The 18,076-nt window shown below is 36.9% G+C and overlaps 1 protein-coding gene and 1 pseudogene across 7 annotated transcripts in view; one reads left to right on the forward strand and one right to left on the reverse strand.

The window, feature by feature from the left end:
- The window catches only part of RNGTT (RNA guanylyltransferase and 5'-phosphatase), a 249,817-nt gene that overhangs the window by 74,744 nt on the left and 156,997 nt on the right, over window positions 1-18,076 (reverse strand). For all 7 annotated transcript variants that reach the window (XM_019929424.3, XM_019929420.3, XM_019929419.3 and 4 more), the window contains one exon: window positions 6,652-6,718. In XM_019929424.3, the coding sequence (XP_019784983.1) occupies window positions 6,652-6,718 (67 nt within the window). Of the gene's footprint in view, window positions 1-6,651; window positions 6,719-18,076 lie in introns of those variants that run through there.
- Window positions 15,342-16,422, forward strand: LOC117314469 (methylglutaconyl-CoA hydratase, mitochondrial-like; annotated as a pseudogene).

An 18,076-nucleotide genomic window follows, 5' to 3' on the forward strand; every position in this document is an offset into this window, starting at 1 on the left:
ATGAGTCATGACCCATTTTCCAAACAGAGAAGTTAATTTAGTGGGTTGAGACCCACATTTAAAAACTAAATCAACGGAAAAATAAACTGAACAGAATGGAAAATCATACTTATTTTTAAACTTCGGTTTATGTTGTGTGTGTATAAATACACATATGTGTATGTGTGCTGGAACTCAATGAAAGTACACTTCTTACATTCCTACAGGTCATGGTGGTAAGTTTGGAAGCCACTAAACTACAATACTCAGTTCTAGGCCTGCATCTATATCTGATGTAATACTTCAGATATTTTAGAGATTTAAAATATGGATGTTAAATAATTTCCTTTAGTAAAAAGTGTTGATCTAATGAGCCACACATTTTCTAAAACATCATCAGTCAGTGAACAAATCAGTTTTCCTAGTTTTCTCAGTATTTCCTAAGAGACCCCAAATAAATGCTTTATCTTTAAATTTAATTTACCCTAAAAATTAAAACTGACACATTATTAGGCATTTCAAAGATATTTTTAAGTAACAAATAACAATCCAAGCTCAATATACCTAAAAAGGAAAAGTATTCTACTTTTTTTAATTTAAAAAAGTCTGAGGGAATGGTTTGATGGATTTTCAAATATTTCAAAAATGAAGAGATCACTATTTCTTTGCACTAACGGAATATGTATATGAATACAAACACCAATTTTACACCAATTTTATATTTCCTGGGCTGTAAAGAGACTTAAAAATTGAAGCTCAGAAAGCCTAGAGTATGAGACTGTGACTAATGGCACCCAGTCCCTCAGCAGGGATGGAACCAAGTTCTGAGGCAGAGAATAACCCAGCTGCACTGACTATAAAATAACTGCCTCAGAATAACGGTTATATTCCTTACATTTCACATATGGCTGCTGCATGGAATTCATAGTTAAAATACAAAAGACATTCAGCCATTCCGCAGTGTCAAAGTGAAAACTGTATGTGACTCAGCCTCACAGCTTCACACACTGCTTGGGCTGTCTGAACTGCAAGAGGCAACTAATACCAAGCCCGGTGGAGAGGGACAGCCCTGTGGCTCTGAGACTTTCCATAACAATCCTTGAGTTGATTAAAAGTGATGTTGACAAGCTTCAATCCTTCTTGGTTTTATGGATTATGGCTGGTAAGTGGAGCCTCCAGGACTAGAACCCTATGAGAATAGCACTGAGATTTTTACTGCACCGTAAAATGCTTTAGAAAACAACACAGAATAATAGGTATAAAATGTAAACTACTGGGACTTCCCTGGTGGCTCAGTGGTTAAGAATCCGCCTGCCAATGCAGGGGACACGGGTTCGATCACTGGTCCGGGAAGATCCCACATGCCGTGGAGCAACTAAGCCCACGCGCCACAACTACTGAGCCTGCGCTCTAGAGCCCGCGAGCCACAACTACTGAGCCCACGCGCCACAACTACTGAAGCCCACGTGCCTAGAGCCCACGCTCCGCAACAAGAGAAGTCACCACAATGAGAAGCCCTCGCACCACAATGAAGAGTAGCCCCCGCTCTCCCCAACTAGAGAAAGCCCGCGCGCAGCAACAAAGACCCAATGCAGCCAAAAATAAATAAATTTTAAAATAAATAAAATGTAAATTATTATTTAAACTTGACCATGTCTATAAAACTAAACTATGAACAACAGAATTATATACACACTGAATTAAGATAAAGGTATTATGCAAAGATATACAGAAATAAGCACCCCTCCACCCCAAAAAAGCTTCTGACAACTTGAAAGCATACAAATAAGAATTAAGTAAAATTTTACTTTTTTCAAAACTTCCCTTTTAACTTTCAAAGACTACATATAAAGATATAATGAAACATATCTCTTACTTAAGAAAACCCTAAGTCACACAGAGCCCAGTACATCTAGAAACTTATCTTAATCTCAATAAAGTTGAAAGAAGTTAGTCGTGGATGAGGGTGAAATCTACTTCATTTACAGCACTAAACAATAGCTGTGGATATGTGAGGCAATTCTTTTCTTACTCTGTATTACAACTCATTATAAAATGATCAGTGTTGGGCTTCCCTGGTGGCACAGCGGTTGAGAGTCCGCCTGCCGATGCAGGGGACGCGGGTTCGTGCCCCGGTCCGGGAGGATCCCACATGCCGCGGAGCGGCTGGGCCCGTGAGCCATGGCCGCTGGGCCTGCGCGTCCAGAGCCTGTGCTCCGCAACAGGAGAGGCCACAGCAGTGAGAGGCCCGCGTACCGCAAAAAAAAAAAAGGATCAGTGTTTTATTTAGTTTATCATATTTTAGTTTAAAATAAGAAAATAATCATGTATGTTTAAAATCAAGTTCTTCAGATGACAAATTTCCCATGAAAACTTATTCTGATGACTTTCAGAAGATGTTAAGAGATATAAAAGGTAAAGTTGGGATAACTTCCTCTAAAAATAATGAAACCTGAAACTAGCATGAAGATGTACTGGTCTAAGACTGTAATGAAGTCCCATGTTTGTACACACTGGTATCTTTACCTAGGGCTTGGACAGAAAACTAAAACTAAAAGATTAATCATGGGAGAGGGAGGGAGGGAGAGACAGAGAGAGAGAGAGAAAGAGTGGTTGTAACAATTCATGTTATATGCTAATAGTACATACATCTATTGTCAAGCTATAGCAAATTTTCTGAATTCATTTAACACTAGCCCAAATATCCACCATCCTTTTTGTGTTTTCCTTTTTCTCTTTCTGATCTTTATAAATTGGAGCTCCTTTTTAGAAATACAAATGTAAAATGCCACTTTAACAAATGTAGCCTCTAGCACCAAGCCACTCACACTTAGTCCTGTGATGTTAATAAATGAGAATTCCTTTTCCTAAATATTCAAATGAACAATTTTCTATCTTGATTTATAAAAAAAAAAAAAAAATTCAACCAATATTCTCTTAAGAAAGCAAAACAGCTTCCATTTATTAAAGGTCATATCTGATATCTATGCCACACAATACAGTATCATTACATTTAGTTGAACAGCAAACGAATACTGGTATTTCATGTCCAGAAGAAGTCAGATGCAAGGCAAGGGGCAGGGAATGAACCTTAAATTTCTAGCCTGATCTCAAGCATTTAAACTATGATTTTTAAAAACTGTTTTCCAATTAACTTACAAGCATTCTAATTAGGTAGGGATCTATACAGCATTTTCATAAGAACCACAGGAATTATAGAAGAACTTCAACAATTAATGAGGATAAGAAATCCTTTTACAGTACATGAGAGAAACCTTTCCCATAGGAAAAAGATGGCCTAAAATAATGGACTTTTTTCTATTGAGTTGATTATCTATGCATAAAGGGTTGACAAAGGATTGACCTCTGTCACTGGGCTTGTTAGAAAGGGCTTGGATAAAGAAAATGATATGTTAATGAATCAGGTGAGTGATGGAGGAATCGCCCTCATACATACATACACTTATGTTTTTGACACAACATGTAACACACACACACACACACACACAAATTCTACCCTTCCTTAAATATATCAGATAAGCCTCTCACTTTTTCATTATTTCAGTTATAATACAGAGAAACAGGATTTTCCAAACCAATGGACAGAAAAAAAATTGGGCTTTTAGAAATGTTTCTGCTGAAACTTATTAGAATTCCTGCCTCTACTGGAGAATTTGGTGAACAGGATAGTGAGGGAGGTTTATGAAGAGACTCTTGCCAACTCCACTTGTGTTCCAGGGATGTTAAAAATAGAATTTTAAAAAATGTACCTGAATGCTTGTCATTACTTAGGGAATCAGAAACGTTCAAGAGGGTCCACAACTTAAGACCCTAATGTGGACTTTTGAGAGTGTCTTAAGTTAAATTAAGGAAGGTACTTAAAGAAGTGCTGATGCTATGGTAGCTAAAGAAGGTTTTTCATTTTAAAATGTCAATAATGTGACTAAACCGCCTCAGTATTAAATATCTTATATGTCCTATTCAGGCTCAGTCTATTCTGAAAAATCTTTGTTTTTCAAAGCATAAAAATAGGTCATATATGTAGGGGGAAAGGAATTCAAAATCACATCCAACAAATGAATGTGAGAAAAATAATTAACTCATAGAGCCAAGAAACAAATGTGAGGAAAAATCCAATACTAAACCAAAAAAACAAATCAAATTTTACAGGTCTGTCAGAAAACATTAATAAAGTTAAAATAACAAAGGAAAAGGATGACTGCAAACCTTTCTTTTTATTTACTGCCTTGAACATTCAGAATACTATTCCACTTTTTACAAGAAAGCCTAGTTGGAATCTGTGCTTCAACCCTCAACTAATATTGCTATAAAAACAATCTTTGACAAAAAATTGAATGCTTTCCCTCTAAGATCAGGAATAAGGCAAGGATGTCTGTTCTCACCATTTCTAATCAACTTTGTACTGTAGGTTTTAGCCAGTGCACTAAAGCAAGAAAAAGCAATAAAAGGTATCAATATCAAGATCAGAAAGAAAACTGCCTCTTAGTAGATGACACAATCATTTATGTAGAAAATCCTATGAAATCTACAAAAAAGCTACTAGAATTACTAATTGAGTATAGTAAAGTTGTAGGATTTAAAGTCAACACACAAAATTTAATCGTCTTTTTATGTACTAGGAAAACAATCGTAAAATGAAATAAAAAATACTTTTAAAATAGCATCACAAATATAAAATATTTACAGATAAATTTACTTTTAAATGTGCAAGACCAACACACTGAAACAATGGAATACTGCTGAGAGACACTAAAGATCTAGATAAATGGAGAAATATGTGGCTTTGATGAATTGTAAGATTCAATACTGTTATGATGTCATTTCTCTTCAAATTGATCTCCAGATTCAACGTGATCCAAATCAAAATTCCAGCAGGTATTTTTACAGAAATTGACAAGATGATTCTAACATTCACATGGAAATTAAAGGAACCCAGAGTAGTCTAAACAACTCTGAAAAAGAACAAAGTTGCAGGATTTACACTACCTGACTTCATGACTTATTCTAAAGCTACAAAAATCAAGACAGTGTGATATTGGTGGAGGGATAGATACATAGGTCAATGGAACAGAATAAAGAGCTCAGAAATAGATTCACACACATATGGTGAATTGATTTTCAACTAAGATGCAAAGGCACTTCAATGGTGGAAAGGATACCCTTTTTAACAAATGGTTTAGGAACAACTGGATATCCACGGGCCAAAGAAAGGTTGGGGTGTAGGGGGACAACATTCCTCTATGCCTTGAACCTTGCATCATATACAAAAATTAACTCCACTGGACAATAAACTTAAATGTAAAACCTACAACTATAAAGATTCTAGAAGAATACATAGGAGAATAATCTTTTAGCCTTTGGACTAGGCAAATATTTCTTAGATCAACAGTAAAAGCAAGAACCGTGAAAAAAACTAATAAACTGAACTTCACCAACATTAAGAATTTTTGCTCTCTGAGGATCCTGTTAAGAGAAATCCCATATCTGATAAAGGGCTTACATCCAGAAGATATATAAAGAATGCTCAAAACTCAACGGTAATAAAACAAAAAACCCAATTAAAAAATGGCAAGTTTTGAACACACACTTCACTAGAGACGTACAGATGGCAAATAAGTACATGGGAAGATGCTCAACATTATTAGTCATTACAGAAATGCAAATTAAAACTCCAATGAAATACTATATACCTATAAGAATGACTAAACTTAAAAAGACTGACCATACCAAATGTTGATGATGATATGGAGGAACTGGCAATCACCCTGCTCGTGGGGAAATAGTTTGGTAGTTTCTTAAAAAGTTAAAACATACAACTGCCATTTAACTCAGCCATTTTGGTCTTAGGTATTTACCCAAGAGAAATGAAAATATATGTCCATACAGAGACTTGTACACAAATGTTCACAGCAGCTTTATTTATAATAGTCAAAACGCAGAAACAACCCAAATGTCTCTCAACGTGTGAAAGGATAAAGAAACTGTGCTACAACCATATAATGAAATACTACTCAGCAATAAAAAAGAATGAACTACTGAAGTGTAACAACATGGGTGAATCTCAAAATAATAACACTGAATGAAAGAAGCTAAAAGAGAGAGAGAAAGAAATACAGTATGATCCATTTATATAAAATTCCGGAAAGTGCAAATTAATCTATAATGATTAGATCAGTGGTCACCTGGGGACTGAAAAAGAAAAAGGAAGGGCAGGACGGGGGAGTTCAAAGGGGCACAAGGAAACTTTTAGGGGTGATGGATATGTTCATTACCTTGACTGTGGTGATGGTTTCACAAGGGTATGTCAAATTGTACAGTTTAAATATGTATATTTTACTGTATGCCTATTATACCTCAATAAAGCTGTCAAAAAATTCTATTGGTAAGAAGGGTAATGTGGCTCTAAATTGTACTCTTCTTAACTAATCACTGAAGTGCAATGGTCAAAATTAACGCTACTAAGGGCAAGATTATTAAACTAATCGATTCACTGAAAAACTGAATTACTTTTTCATCAGAGATATGCAAAAACAAATGAAATTAATAATTCACATTCCCAAATTTTTGTGATAGTTATTTGCAGGGTTTTGGTGGGTTCTGGACGAGTGAACTGTATCTAGGGAAAATATACTAGAAAATGAACAACCATACCTTGATTTGTGCAAAGGGTCTTTCATAACCTCCAACATAGAGAAGGCCAACATTCTGAGGAAGTAACCTACAAAGGAAAAAAAAGCATTATTTATAAAATACTCTTCCTTAAATATGAGGTTGTATAATTACCAAAATTTGTATAATAGATCCTGACTATGAAAAAATTAATATCTATGCAATTATTCTTGTCTTTTTGCACGATGGAATAGTAACCAGCAAAGGAATAATTCTTATACTTCAGAAGATGATGGGTAAATACTGAGAATGGCAACTTAAATGTAAAACAGTCTAACATACTAGTAATTCTAGCAAAATTACTACATAGGGGAGAATTAAAAGAAGCAATGCATATATTTAAAAATCTATAAAAGTTCAATTCAAGAAATACTCACTGTGTGTCTATATTATGCACTATGGAGATAATACAAACCTAAACAGTTCAGTCCCAAAATTTAACAGGAAAACCAGATACACAACCCTAACAAAAGGTGGCCTCTGATAAATGCTATTCTAGAGGTATTTGCCATTGCAAAGTAGTGGAGTGAGAGATACCTTCTATGGAGGGAGCTGGAGAAGCCTGAAGAGGAATTTAGGCTTAACTTTTAAAGGGTTGGTAAGGCAAAGGGAGAAATTTTAAACTATACCCTGAGAATGCAGAAGATTTGAAACCAAAAGCAAAGAAGTCTGGCTGAAGTAAGGGATAAGTTAGTCAGAGATGAAAACCCGAAGAAGGTTTGGAATGGGCCATGAAGAAAGTCAAATGTCTTATCTTTATTTCATAAGTAATATTTATTTTTTTGTACAGACAATAAACGCACATGAAAATAAAAATCAAACCATCTAGAGGGTGGAGGTAAAATGGTTACCTTCCCTGCATCATTCCTTCCTTCCTATTTAAAGAGGGCTATCATTCTTGACTACATTGAAACACTGTGAATAAGGAAATACCATCATTAGAACTATGCTTGTGGAGCATGTAGTCGTGCTGGGTATGAGAAGGTCATAATTAAATTAATTACTCTACGGTATCTTGTAATCACTGTCACCGGGTGACAGTGTGAGATGGTTGTATGATTACTGAAGGGGAGAATACACCAACCCAAAATACACCACTTTGACATGTGGATTATTTTAAGTTGAAGGCAATCAAGACCTAGGAGACTCAGGAAAACTTTTTACCTCTCTTGTAACTGCCTAAAAGAACTTAGATAGGGGGCCTGGCCCAGAAAGAGAGCTATTACCATAGATAACGTTTTTATCTGAAAGACCAATCTGCATGGCAGGGCAGACTTCTAAATACAAAACATCTGTTCTTCTCATCATCCTGTGAGTTACCCTCCTCCCCTTTGAAGACCCAGGCCCTTATCCCATTCCTTAGCACAGGATGGCACATAAGCCTCAACTGCTCGACCTACCCTTGAGTCTTGTATCTTTGGGGATCCCGTACATACTAACTTAAATATGTTTTTCTCCTGTTAATCTGTCCTATGTCAATTTAATTATTAGACCAAAGAACCTAGAAGAAAAGAAGGGGAAATTTTTCTACCCCTACTTAACCTTCCACTGACTTGGTCTAGTAAGACTAATAAAGTTCACTGTTAAAGCACCTTAGATTTTATGAAATAAGGTAGATAGATATTCCATCTCCTAGGAACACCTCTGTTCCCTACATTCTTTAAAGGCCTATAAAGTACTGAAGGCCACTAAAGGAAAGCTAATAGCTGACAAACACAAAAATAAATTAAACCAATTTAGCAAAAAGCTACAGTACTTAAGTTCGGCATGTGAGTGATACTTACAGTTATGCCTTTTAGCATGTTGTTGAAGGTTACAAAATGACTAAAGGGATATTTGTTCACTGGATGCAAGTAGAAAGCATAAGAAATATCCCCAAATCTCAACTAGGAAATGGAGAATTTCTTCACCATCATTTGACAAATAAGAAATTAATCAAAGCAACAAAACTTTAAATCTCTCACAAATTGCTAGTATCACAAATTTAATGTTAGTTTTATATAGCAGTGGTAATTTATTTCCTATATAACAAATGATGACAAAAAGCTTCATAAACCTCTTTTAGAAGAACAGTCACTGTTCATACAAATACATGATAGAAAAGGAAGAGAATAAAAGCTGGCTGACATTTAAAAATCAGTATGCCTCTAATTACTATGCATATGCATTTTAGGAAGCTTGCCAATATACTATTCAATGTGTCCTCCCCTTCCTCCAACTTGCCTATTTAATAACTACCTTCTAAACAAGAAATATCTTAAATATGGTAGTTACACAGCATATATATATTTCGCTTTTTAAATACTGTTCTTTCTCATTCATGTCCGTATTATTCCTTACATAAATTACATTACCACCTTCGTTTGAGTGGGTTTTCATAGGTATCATAATTTAAGCGTTTATTATGTGTAAAATAATTAATACTTTGAGAACATAAATCCCAACTTCTAAGATGGAACATTTCCTAAAATGCTTTTACCTTTCAAAAAATTATTATGCCAAATTGTATACATAATTATTGTCAAACAATAGGCACCATTTTATTATGACAGGGTATTTGTATATAATATAGCATTCACACATTTTAAATCCCCAGGGTAAAGGCATTAATTCAGCATTTACAGATGCATTATAAATATATGTTAAAATAAAAAGCATATGTTAAAATAAAAACCATGACGCATTTAGTACCAGATAATTGTTTTGTCCTTCTATTAGGTGAACATTAATATAACATTTATACAAATGCTAATAACTTCCAAAAAATTTGCTTGTAACTAAATGCTTCTATGGCTACCAAAGAAATTTTTAGAGTAAGAAGGCATTGCTGAGAAAAAGCTAAGAGAATTCAGCACCACTAAACCAGTGTTACAACAACTGCTAAAGGAACTTCTCTAGGCAGGAAACACAACAGAAGGAAAATACCTACAAAAACAAATCCAAAACAATTAAGTAAATGGTAATAGGAACATACATATCGATAACTACCTTAAATGTAAATGGATTAAATACTCCAACCAAAAGACACAGATTGGCTGAATGGATACAAAAACAAGACCCCTATATATGCTGTCTACAAGAGACCCACGTCAGACGTAGGGACACATACAGATTGAAGGTGAGGGAATGGAAAAAGATATTCCACGCAAATGGAAACCAAAAGAAAGCTGGAGTAGCAATTCTCGTATCAGACAAAATAGACTTAAAAACAAAGACTTTACAAGAGACAAAGAAGAACACTACATAATGATCAAGGGATCAATCCAAGAAGAAGATATAAGGATTGTAAATATTTATGCACCAAACATAGGAGCACCTCAATACTTAAGGCAAATGCTAACAGCCATAAAAGAGGAGATCCACAGTAACACAATCATAGTAGGGGACTTTAACACCCCACTTTCACCAATGGACAGATCATCCAAAATGAAATAAATAAGGAAACACAAGCTTTAAATGATACATTAAACAAGATGGACTTAATTGATATTTATAGGACATTCCATCCAAAAACAACAGAATACACATTTTTCTCAAGTGCTCATGGAACATTCTCCAGGATAGATAATATCTTGGGTTACAAATCTAGCCTTGGTAAATTTAAGAAAATAGAAATCGTATCAAGTATCTTTTCGACCACAACGCTATGAGACTAGATATCAATTACAGGAAAAGATCTGTAAAAAATACAAACATGTGGAGGCTAAACAATACACTACTTAATGACGAAGTGATCACTGAAGAAATCAAAGAGGAAATAAAAAAATACCTATAAACAAATGACAATGGAGACACGACGACCCAAAACGTATGGGATGCAGCGAAAGCAGTTCTAAGAGGGAAGTTTATAGCAGTACAATCCTACCTCAAGAAACAAGAAACATCTCAAATAAACAACCTAAACTTACACTTAAAGGTATTGGAGAAACAAGAACAAAAAAACCCCAAAGTTAGCAGAAGGAAAGAAATCATAAAGATCAGATCAGAAATAAATGAAGAAAACAATAGCAAAGATCAATAAAACTAAAAGCTGGTTCTTTGAGAAGATAAACAAAATTGATAAACCATTAGCCAGACTCATCAAGAAAAAAAGGGAGAAGACTCAAATCAACAGAATTAGGAAAGAAAAAGGAGAAGAAACAACTGACACTGCAGAAATACAAAGGATCATGAGAGACTACTACAAGCAACCATATGCCAATACAATGCACAACCTGGAAGAAAATGGACAAATTCTTGGGAAATCACAACCTTCCAAGACTGAACCAGGAAGAGATAGAAAATATAAACAGACCAGTCACAAGCCCTGAAATTTAGACTGTAATAAAAAAATCTTCCAACAAACAAAAGCCCAGGACCAGATGGATTCACAGGTGAATTCTAGCAAACATTTAGAGAAGAGCTAACATCCATCCTTCTCAAACTCTTCCAAAAAATTGCAGAGGAAGGAACACGCCCAAACTCATTCTATGAGGCCACCATCACCCTGATACCAAAACCAGACAAAGATACTACAAAAAAAGAAAACTACAGGCCAATATCACTGATGAACATAGACACAAAAATCCTCAACAAAATACTAGCAAACAGAATCCAACAGCACATTAAAAGGATCATAAACCATGATCAAGTGGAGTTTATCCCAGGAATGCAAGGATTCTTCAATATATGCCAATCCATCAACATGATAAACCATATTAACAAACTGAAGGAGAAAAACCATATGATCATCTCAATAGATATAGAAAAAGCTTTTTACAAATTCAACACCATTTATGATAAAAACCCTCCAGAAAGTGGGCATAGAGGGAACTTACCTTAACATAATAAAGGCCATATATGACAAACCCACAGCCAACATCATTCTCAATGGTGAAAAACTGAAAGATCAGGAACAAGACAAGGATGTCCACTCTCATCACTATTATTCAACATAGTTTTGGAAGTCCTAGCCACAGCAATCAGAGAAGAAAAAGAAATAAAAAGAATCCAAATAGGAAAAGAAGAAGTAAAGCTGTCACTGTTTGCAGATGACATGATACTATACATAGACAATCCTAAAGATGCTACCAGAAAACTACTAGAGCTAATCAATTAATTTGGTAAAGTAGCAGGATACAAAATTAATGCACAGAAATCTCTTGCATTCCTATACACTCATGATGAAAAACCTGAAAGAGAAATTAAGGAAACACTCCCATTTACCACTACAACAAAAAGAATAAAACACCTAGGAATAAACCTATCTAAGGAGACAAAAGACCTATATGCAGAAAACTATAAGAAACTGATGAAAGAAATTTAAGATGATACAAACAGATGGAGAGATATACCATGTTCTTGGATTGGAAGAATCAACACTGTGCAAATAACTATACTACCCAAAGCAATCTACAGATTCCATGCAATCCCTATCAAACTACCAATGGCATTTTCCACAGAACTAGGACAAAAAATTTCACAATTTGTATGGAAACACAAAAGACCCCGAATAGCCAAAGCAATCTTGAGAAAGAAAAATGGAGCTGGAGGAATCAGGCTCCCGGACTTCAGACTATACTACAAAGCTGCAGTATGGTACTGGCACAAAAACAAAAATATAGATCAATGGAACAGGATAGGAAGCCCAGAGATAAACTCACGCACATATGGTTACCTGATTTTTGATAAAGGAGGCAAGAATATACAATGGAGAAAAGACAGCCTCTTCAATAAGTGGTGCTGGGAAAACTGGACAGCTACATGTAAAAGAATGAAATTAGAACACTCCCTAACACCATACACAAAAATAAACTCAAAATGGATTAAAGACCTAAATGTAAGGATAGACACTATAAAACTCTTAGAGGAAAACACAGGCAGAACACTCTATGTCATAAATCACAGCAAGATCCTTTTTGACCCACCTCCTAGTGAAATGGAAATAAAAACAAACAAATGGAACCTAACGAAACTTCAAAGCTTTTCACAGCAAAGGAAACCATAAACAAGGCAAAAAGACAACCCTCAGAATGGGAGAAAATATTTGCAAATGAAGCAACTGAGAAAGGATTAATCTTCAAAATTTACACGCAGCCCAAGCAGCTCAATACAAAAAAACAAACAACCCAATCCAAAAATGGGCAGAAGACCTAAACAGACATTTCTCCAAAGAAGATATACAGATTGCCAACAAACACATGAAAGAATGCTCAACATCATTAATCATTAGAGAAATGCAAATCAAAACTAAACTACAATGAGTTATCACCTCATACCAGTCAGAATGGCCATCATCAAAAAATCTACAAACAATAAGTGTTGGAGAGGTTGTGGAGAAAAGGGAACCCTCTTGCACTGTTTGTGGGAATGTAAATTGATACAGCCACTATGGAGAACAGTATGGAGGTTCCTTAAAAATCTAAACATAGAACTACCATTCAACCCAGCAATCCCACTACTGGGCATATACCCTGAGAAAACCATAATTCAAAAAGAGCCATGTACCACAATGTTCATTGCAGCACTATTTACAATTGCCAGGACATGCAAGCAACCTAACTGTCCACCAACAGATGAATGGATAAAGAAGATGTGGCACATATATACAATGGAATATTACTCAGCCATAAAAAGAAATGAAATTGAGTTATTTGTAGTGAGGTGGATGGACCTAGAGTCTGTCATACAGACTGAAGTAAGTCAGAAAGAGTAAAACAAATACCATATGCTAATATATATATGGAATCTAAAAAAAAAAAAAAAAGGTTGTGAAGAACCTAAGGGCAGGACAGGAATAAAGAGGCAGACATAGAGAATGGACTTCAGGACACGGGGAGGGGGGACGGGTAAGCTGGGACGAACTGAGAGGGTGGCATGGACTTATATACACTACCAAATGTAAAACAGATAGCTAGTGGGAAGCAGCCGCATAGCACAGGGAGATCAGCTCGGTGCTTTGTGACCACCTAGAGGGGTGGCATAGGGAGGGTGGGAGGGAGACACAAGAGGGAGGAGATATGGGGATATATGTATACCTATAGTTGATTCACTTTGTTATACAGCAGAAGCTAACACAACATTGTAAAGCAATTATACTCCAATAAAGATATTAGAAAAAAAAAATGGCGGCATTGCTGGAAAAGAAAAAAAGAAAGGAAATCTATTAGAGCTTTCGACAAAAGTAAAGATAGGCAAATCTAATGTTCATTTTGCTTCAATTTCCCAAATACAAATATTAACAAATATCTATCCTGGAAAGAAAGCTGCAAAATTATTTCCAGAAAATTTTCTCACATAAAGTAAAATTAAAACTTGGCAGGTAATAGAAAGATTAATTAAAAGAACCTCATTCACCATCATTCACTGACGATATATCAGGCTTACAAAAAATTGCTTTAAAAGGAAATTGAGTGTATAATTATTTCAAATTAAAAGTTAAAAAAAGGCAAAGGGGATCTTTCTAAAAATAAGCTACATAACTCAAAATTAACTGTTCTGTCTACAAGCCCTAATTACATTACCCACTAACTGATACACTTTTCAACTGCAAAAATACTTTGAAAAAACTTTCAGTATCATGAATACTGACTGACAAATAAAATCCCACTTCGAAGCCAATGAGCAAATTCTCCAAAGAGCAGACTACATCCAGTATATTTCATACTAGAAAAAAAGAGAAAGTAAATGCATCTAATATGGGATCACTAGGGCCCTTCTGAATTTGAGAAAATGCACATTACTGAGAAGGCCTACATTATTCTTTGAGACTTCTAGTAGAATGTAGGTAAAAGCAGCATATGCCATTAGCCCCAGATGAAACTTGAATTAGCAAATGAGTGAGTTTATTATTATCCTTACAGACTTTTCATAGCCTACACTTTTCTGATTTGCTTTCTAAACGCTGGTATAGGAATAACAAAATGCTCTAGACTTTCATGAAAAAAATGAAAAACCACCACCACCACCAACAACAATCAGATGGTTAAATGAAGAATCTGTGTGCCGGTAGAAACAAATACATTCCTAGCTCTGACAACTGAGAGGGTCTGTAATGACACCCAGCAGCAACAACCGGGCGGAGGACCTAGATCCGTGTTTCCAACCATCAATCTTCACCAATTAGAAAACAAAAACAGGGCTTCCCTGGTGGTGCAGTGGTTGAGAGTCCGCCTGCCGATGCAGGGGACGCGGGTTCGTGTCCCGGTCCGGGAAGATCCCACATGCCGCGGAGCGGCTGGGCCTGTGAGCCATGGCCGCTGAGCCTGCGCGTCCGAAGCCTGTGCTCTGCAACAGGAGAGGCCATCCACAACGGGAGAGGCCACAGCAGTGAGAGGCCCACGTACCGCAAAAAAAAAAACCCCAAAAAACAAAAACACCTGGGCTCTTTGAAGAAAGGGCTGATTTCTGGACTGACGGGGGAAAAGTATAAGAAGAGCCTGGAACATCTTGTGGTACTGGGAAGTAAGGAGATAATGGAAAAGTGATGAGAGCATGCCAAAAAGACACAGATGTTGAACTGAAGGCGTTCCCAAGGACCAAAGCCAAAACAGCAAAATAAAATCATAGTGCTGTATTATAACCCATGGAGTAAAATATTCCTAAATCCTTAATAATATAAATAAGTATATGAGGAAGAGGGGACAGTGGTTCTTTCCATTTCAATCCCTATTAATGCACTGAAAAAGAATGAAGGAGAAACAGTCAACATGGCGGCGGCGGCGGCCGCAGCGGCACCCGGGGCCTCGGGTATCTTGTAGGCCGGCCGCGCTCGCTTGGTGGCCGCTTGCTGTGCGCGGCTCGGCCCTGGGTGGAGGCTATCCGGCTCGGCCCTGGGTGGAGGCTATCCGGCTCGGTCCCGCGGGTCGACCCGGCGACCTGGGCTCGGGGCTGGACACCCACGATCGGGGGTGCGGCCTGGCGGAGGGGCTACAGCTCTGAGGTGAAGACGGAGGACGAGCTGCGGGTGCGGTATCTGGAGGAGGAGAACCGAGGAACTGTGGTGCTTGGAATAAACAGAGCTTATACCAAAAATTCATTGAGTACAAATCTTATAAAAATGCTTTCAAAAGCTGTGGATGCTTTAAAATCTGATAAGAAAGTACGGACCATCATAGTAAGAAGTGAAGTCCCAGGGATATTCTGTGCTGGTGCTGACCTTAAGGAAAGAGTCAAAATGAATTCCAGTGAAGTTGGTCCTTTTGTCTCCAAAATAAGAGCAGTGATTAATGAAATCGCTAATCTTCCAGTGCCAACCACTGCAGCAATAGATGGACTCGCTTTAGGTGGTGGACTTGAAATGGCTTTAGCGTGTGATATAAGAGTAGCAGCTTCTTCTGCAAAAATGGGCCTGGCTGAAACAAAGTTGGCAATTATTCCTGGTGGAGGGGGCACGCAGTGACTGCCACGTGCCATTGGGATGTCCCTGGCCAAAGAGCTCATCTTCTCTGCACGTGTGCTCGATGGCCAAGCAGCCAAAGCAGTGGGCTTGATCAGCCATGTTCTGGAACAGAACCAGGAGGGAGATGCTGCCTATAGAAAGGCCTTGGACCTAGCAAGAGAGTTTTTACCTCAGGGACCTGTTGCAATGAGAGTGGCAAAATTAGCAATTAAGCAAGGGATGGAGGTCGATTTAGTAACAGGATTAGCCATAGAAGAAGCTTGTTATGCTCAGACTATTCCAACGAAAGACAGACTTGAAGGTCTTCCTGCTTTTAAAGAGAAAAGGACCCCTCGTTATAAAGGAGAGTAGAAGAAAGAGAAATCTTTAAAACGCCAGTGTAATAAATATACTTCTGGAAGTATCTTTCAGATTCACATATGCCTCAGCATCTGGAATCCCAGCGACCAAAGTGAAGAGCGAGTTATCCATATACTGAATTAAGTATCTGGAGTGGACCCCTATGTGTACTTGTTCAAAGGTGTATCGTCATTTTCATTCAGATTTATAAAGCTAATAGTGTATACTGTCAAAAACGCCAATTCAAAATTAGGTATACATTTTTAAATACCTCCTGCATACGAGGCTTTCTGTTCTTAAATTTTTTAATGTGAATAATTTATATATTGCACACGCTAGGAAAAAATATTGATTGTATGTCTCCTGTGCTACAGTATGAAAATAAAATTATTTCCATGTACCAAAAAAAAAAAAGAATGAAGGAAATTGAAATTCACCATATTTGAAATATTTGCCTAATTGAAATTGAAAAACACCACAGTAACGATTGTTGCAGGCAAAAACCATTGAAAAATACTAAAACTACAAGAGGAAGGTAGGATGAGAAACCTGACATCTGCCTAGTCTCAAAATTTCAACCCAGAAAACACTTACTAATCATAAACATAGCAACTTTAAAATCCAGCAGACTCACTTAACCAAATAATCAAAATTACCAACATGAGCTCCCACCCCCAACATAATGCACCTAGAAGAGCACACTGTTGCTTTCGTGGTGTGCCTTCCTAAAAATACACCCCCCCCAAAAGATCACACTAAGGGGCGTTCTGTATAATAACTAGTAGTCTTCAAAAAGTGTCAAGATCGGGCTTCCCTGGTGTCGCAGTGGTTGAGAGTCTGCCTGCCGATGCAGGGGACACGGGTTCGTGCCCCGGTCCGGGAGGATCCCACATGCCGCGGAGCGGCTGGGCCCGTGAGCCATGGCCACTGAGCCTGCGCGTCCAGAGCCTGTGCTCCGCAACGGGAGAGGCCACAACAGTGCGAGCCCCGCGTACCGCAAAAAAAAAAAAAAAAAAAAAAAAAAAATTGTCAAGATCATGAAAAGTGAAAGTGAGGTACTGTCCCAGATTATATTAAGATTGTGTAAAGGAGACATGAAGCCAAATATAAAAGAACATAGGGTTGAATTTATGTAAGGTTCAAAACCAGGCAAAACCAAACCCTAGTGTTTAGAATTGCATACCTAAGTAACAAAAGTATAAAAAAGAGCAAGGAAGTAAAAATCACAAACTTACAGATAATGGCTATCTTTGGTGGGAGAGAGAAATTTGTGAATGAGAAATAGCATGCTGGAGGCATCTAGGGTGCTGGCAATATGATTTTTTTTTGTTCTGAGTAGTAGTTAAATGTATGTTGGTTCCATGAAATTTCAGTAAGCTGCACATTTATGTTTTATGTACTTTTCTGTATGTACACTTCATACTATAAAAGGTCTTAATATAAAAAGTCCAAAGAAAAAAACCAACATAAGCAATCAGTGAGAGAGTAAGAGTGACTCCTAAATGAGGGATACAATATTAATTGGTATATTAACATATTTTAATATTCCTGTAAAAATAGATGAGTATTTTAAGAGATGAGCTTCTAGGGAATCCACAAGTCACTCATCCTCTTCTTAGTACTAGAGCTACAAATTCTATGGCATAAATATAATATGAAAACACAGAACTCACATATCTGGGCATAATG

Source organism: Tursiops truncatus, chromosome 12 (genome assembly GCF_011762595.2).
Source record: "Tursiops truncatus isolate mTurTru1 chromosome 12, mTurTru1.mat.Y, whole genome shotgun sequence".
Classification (NCBI taxonomy): domain Eukaryota; kingdom Metazoa; phylum Chordata; class Mammalia; order Artiodactyla; family Delphinidae; genus Tursiops; species Tursiops truncatus.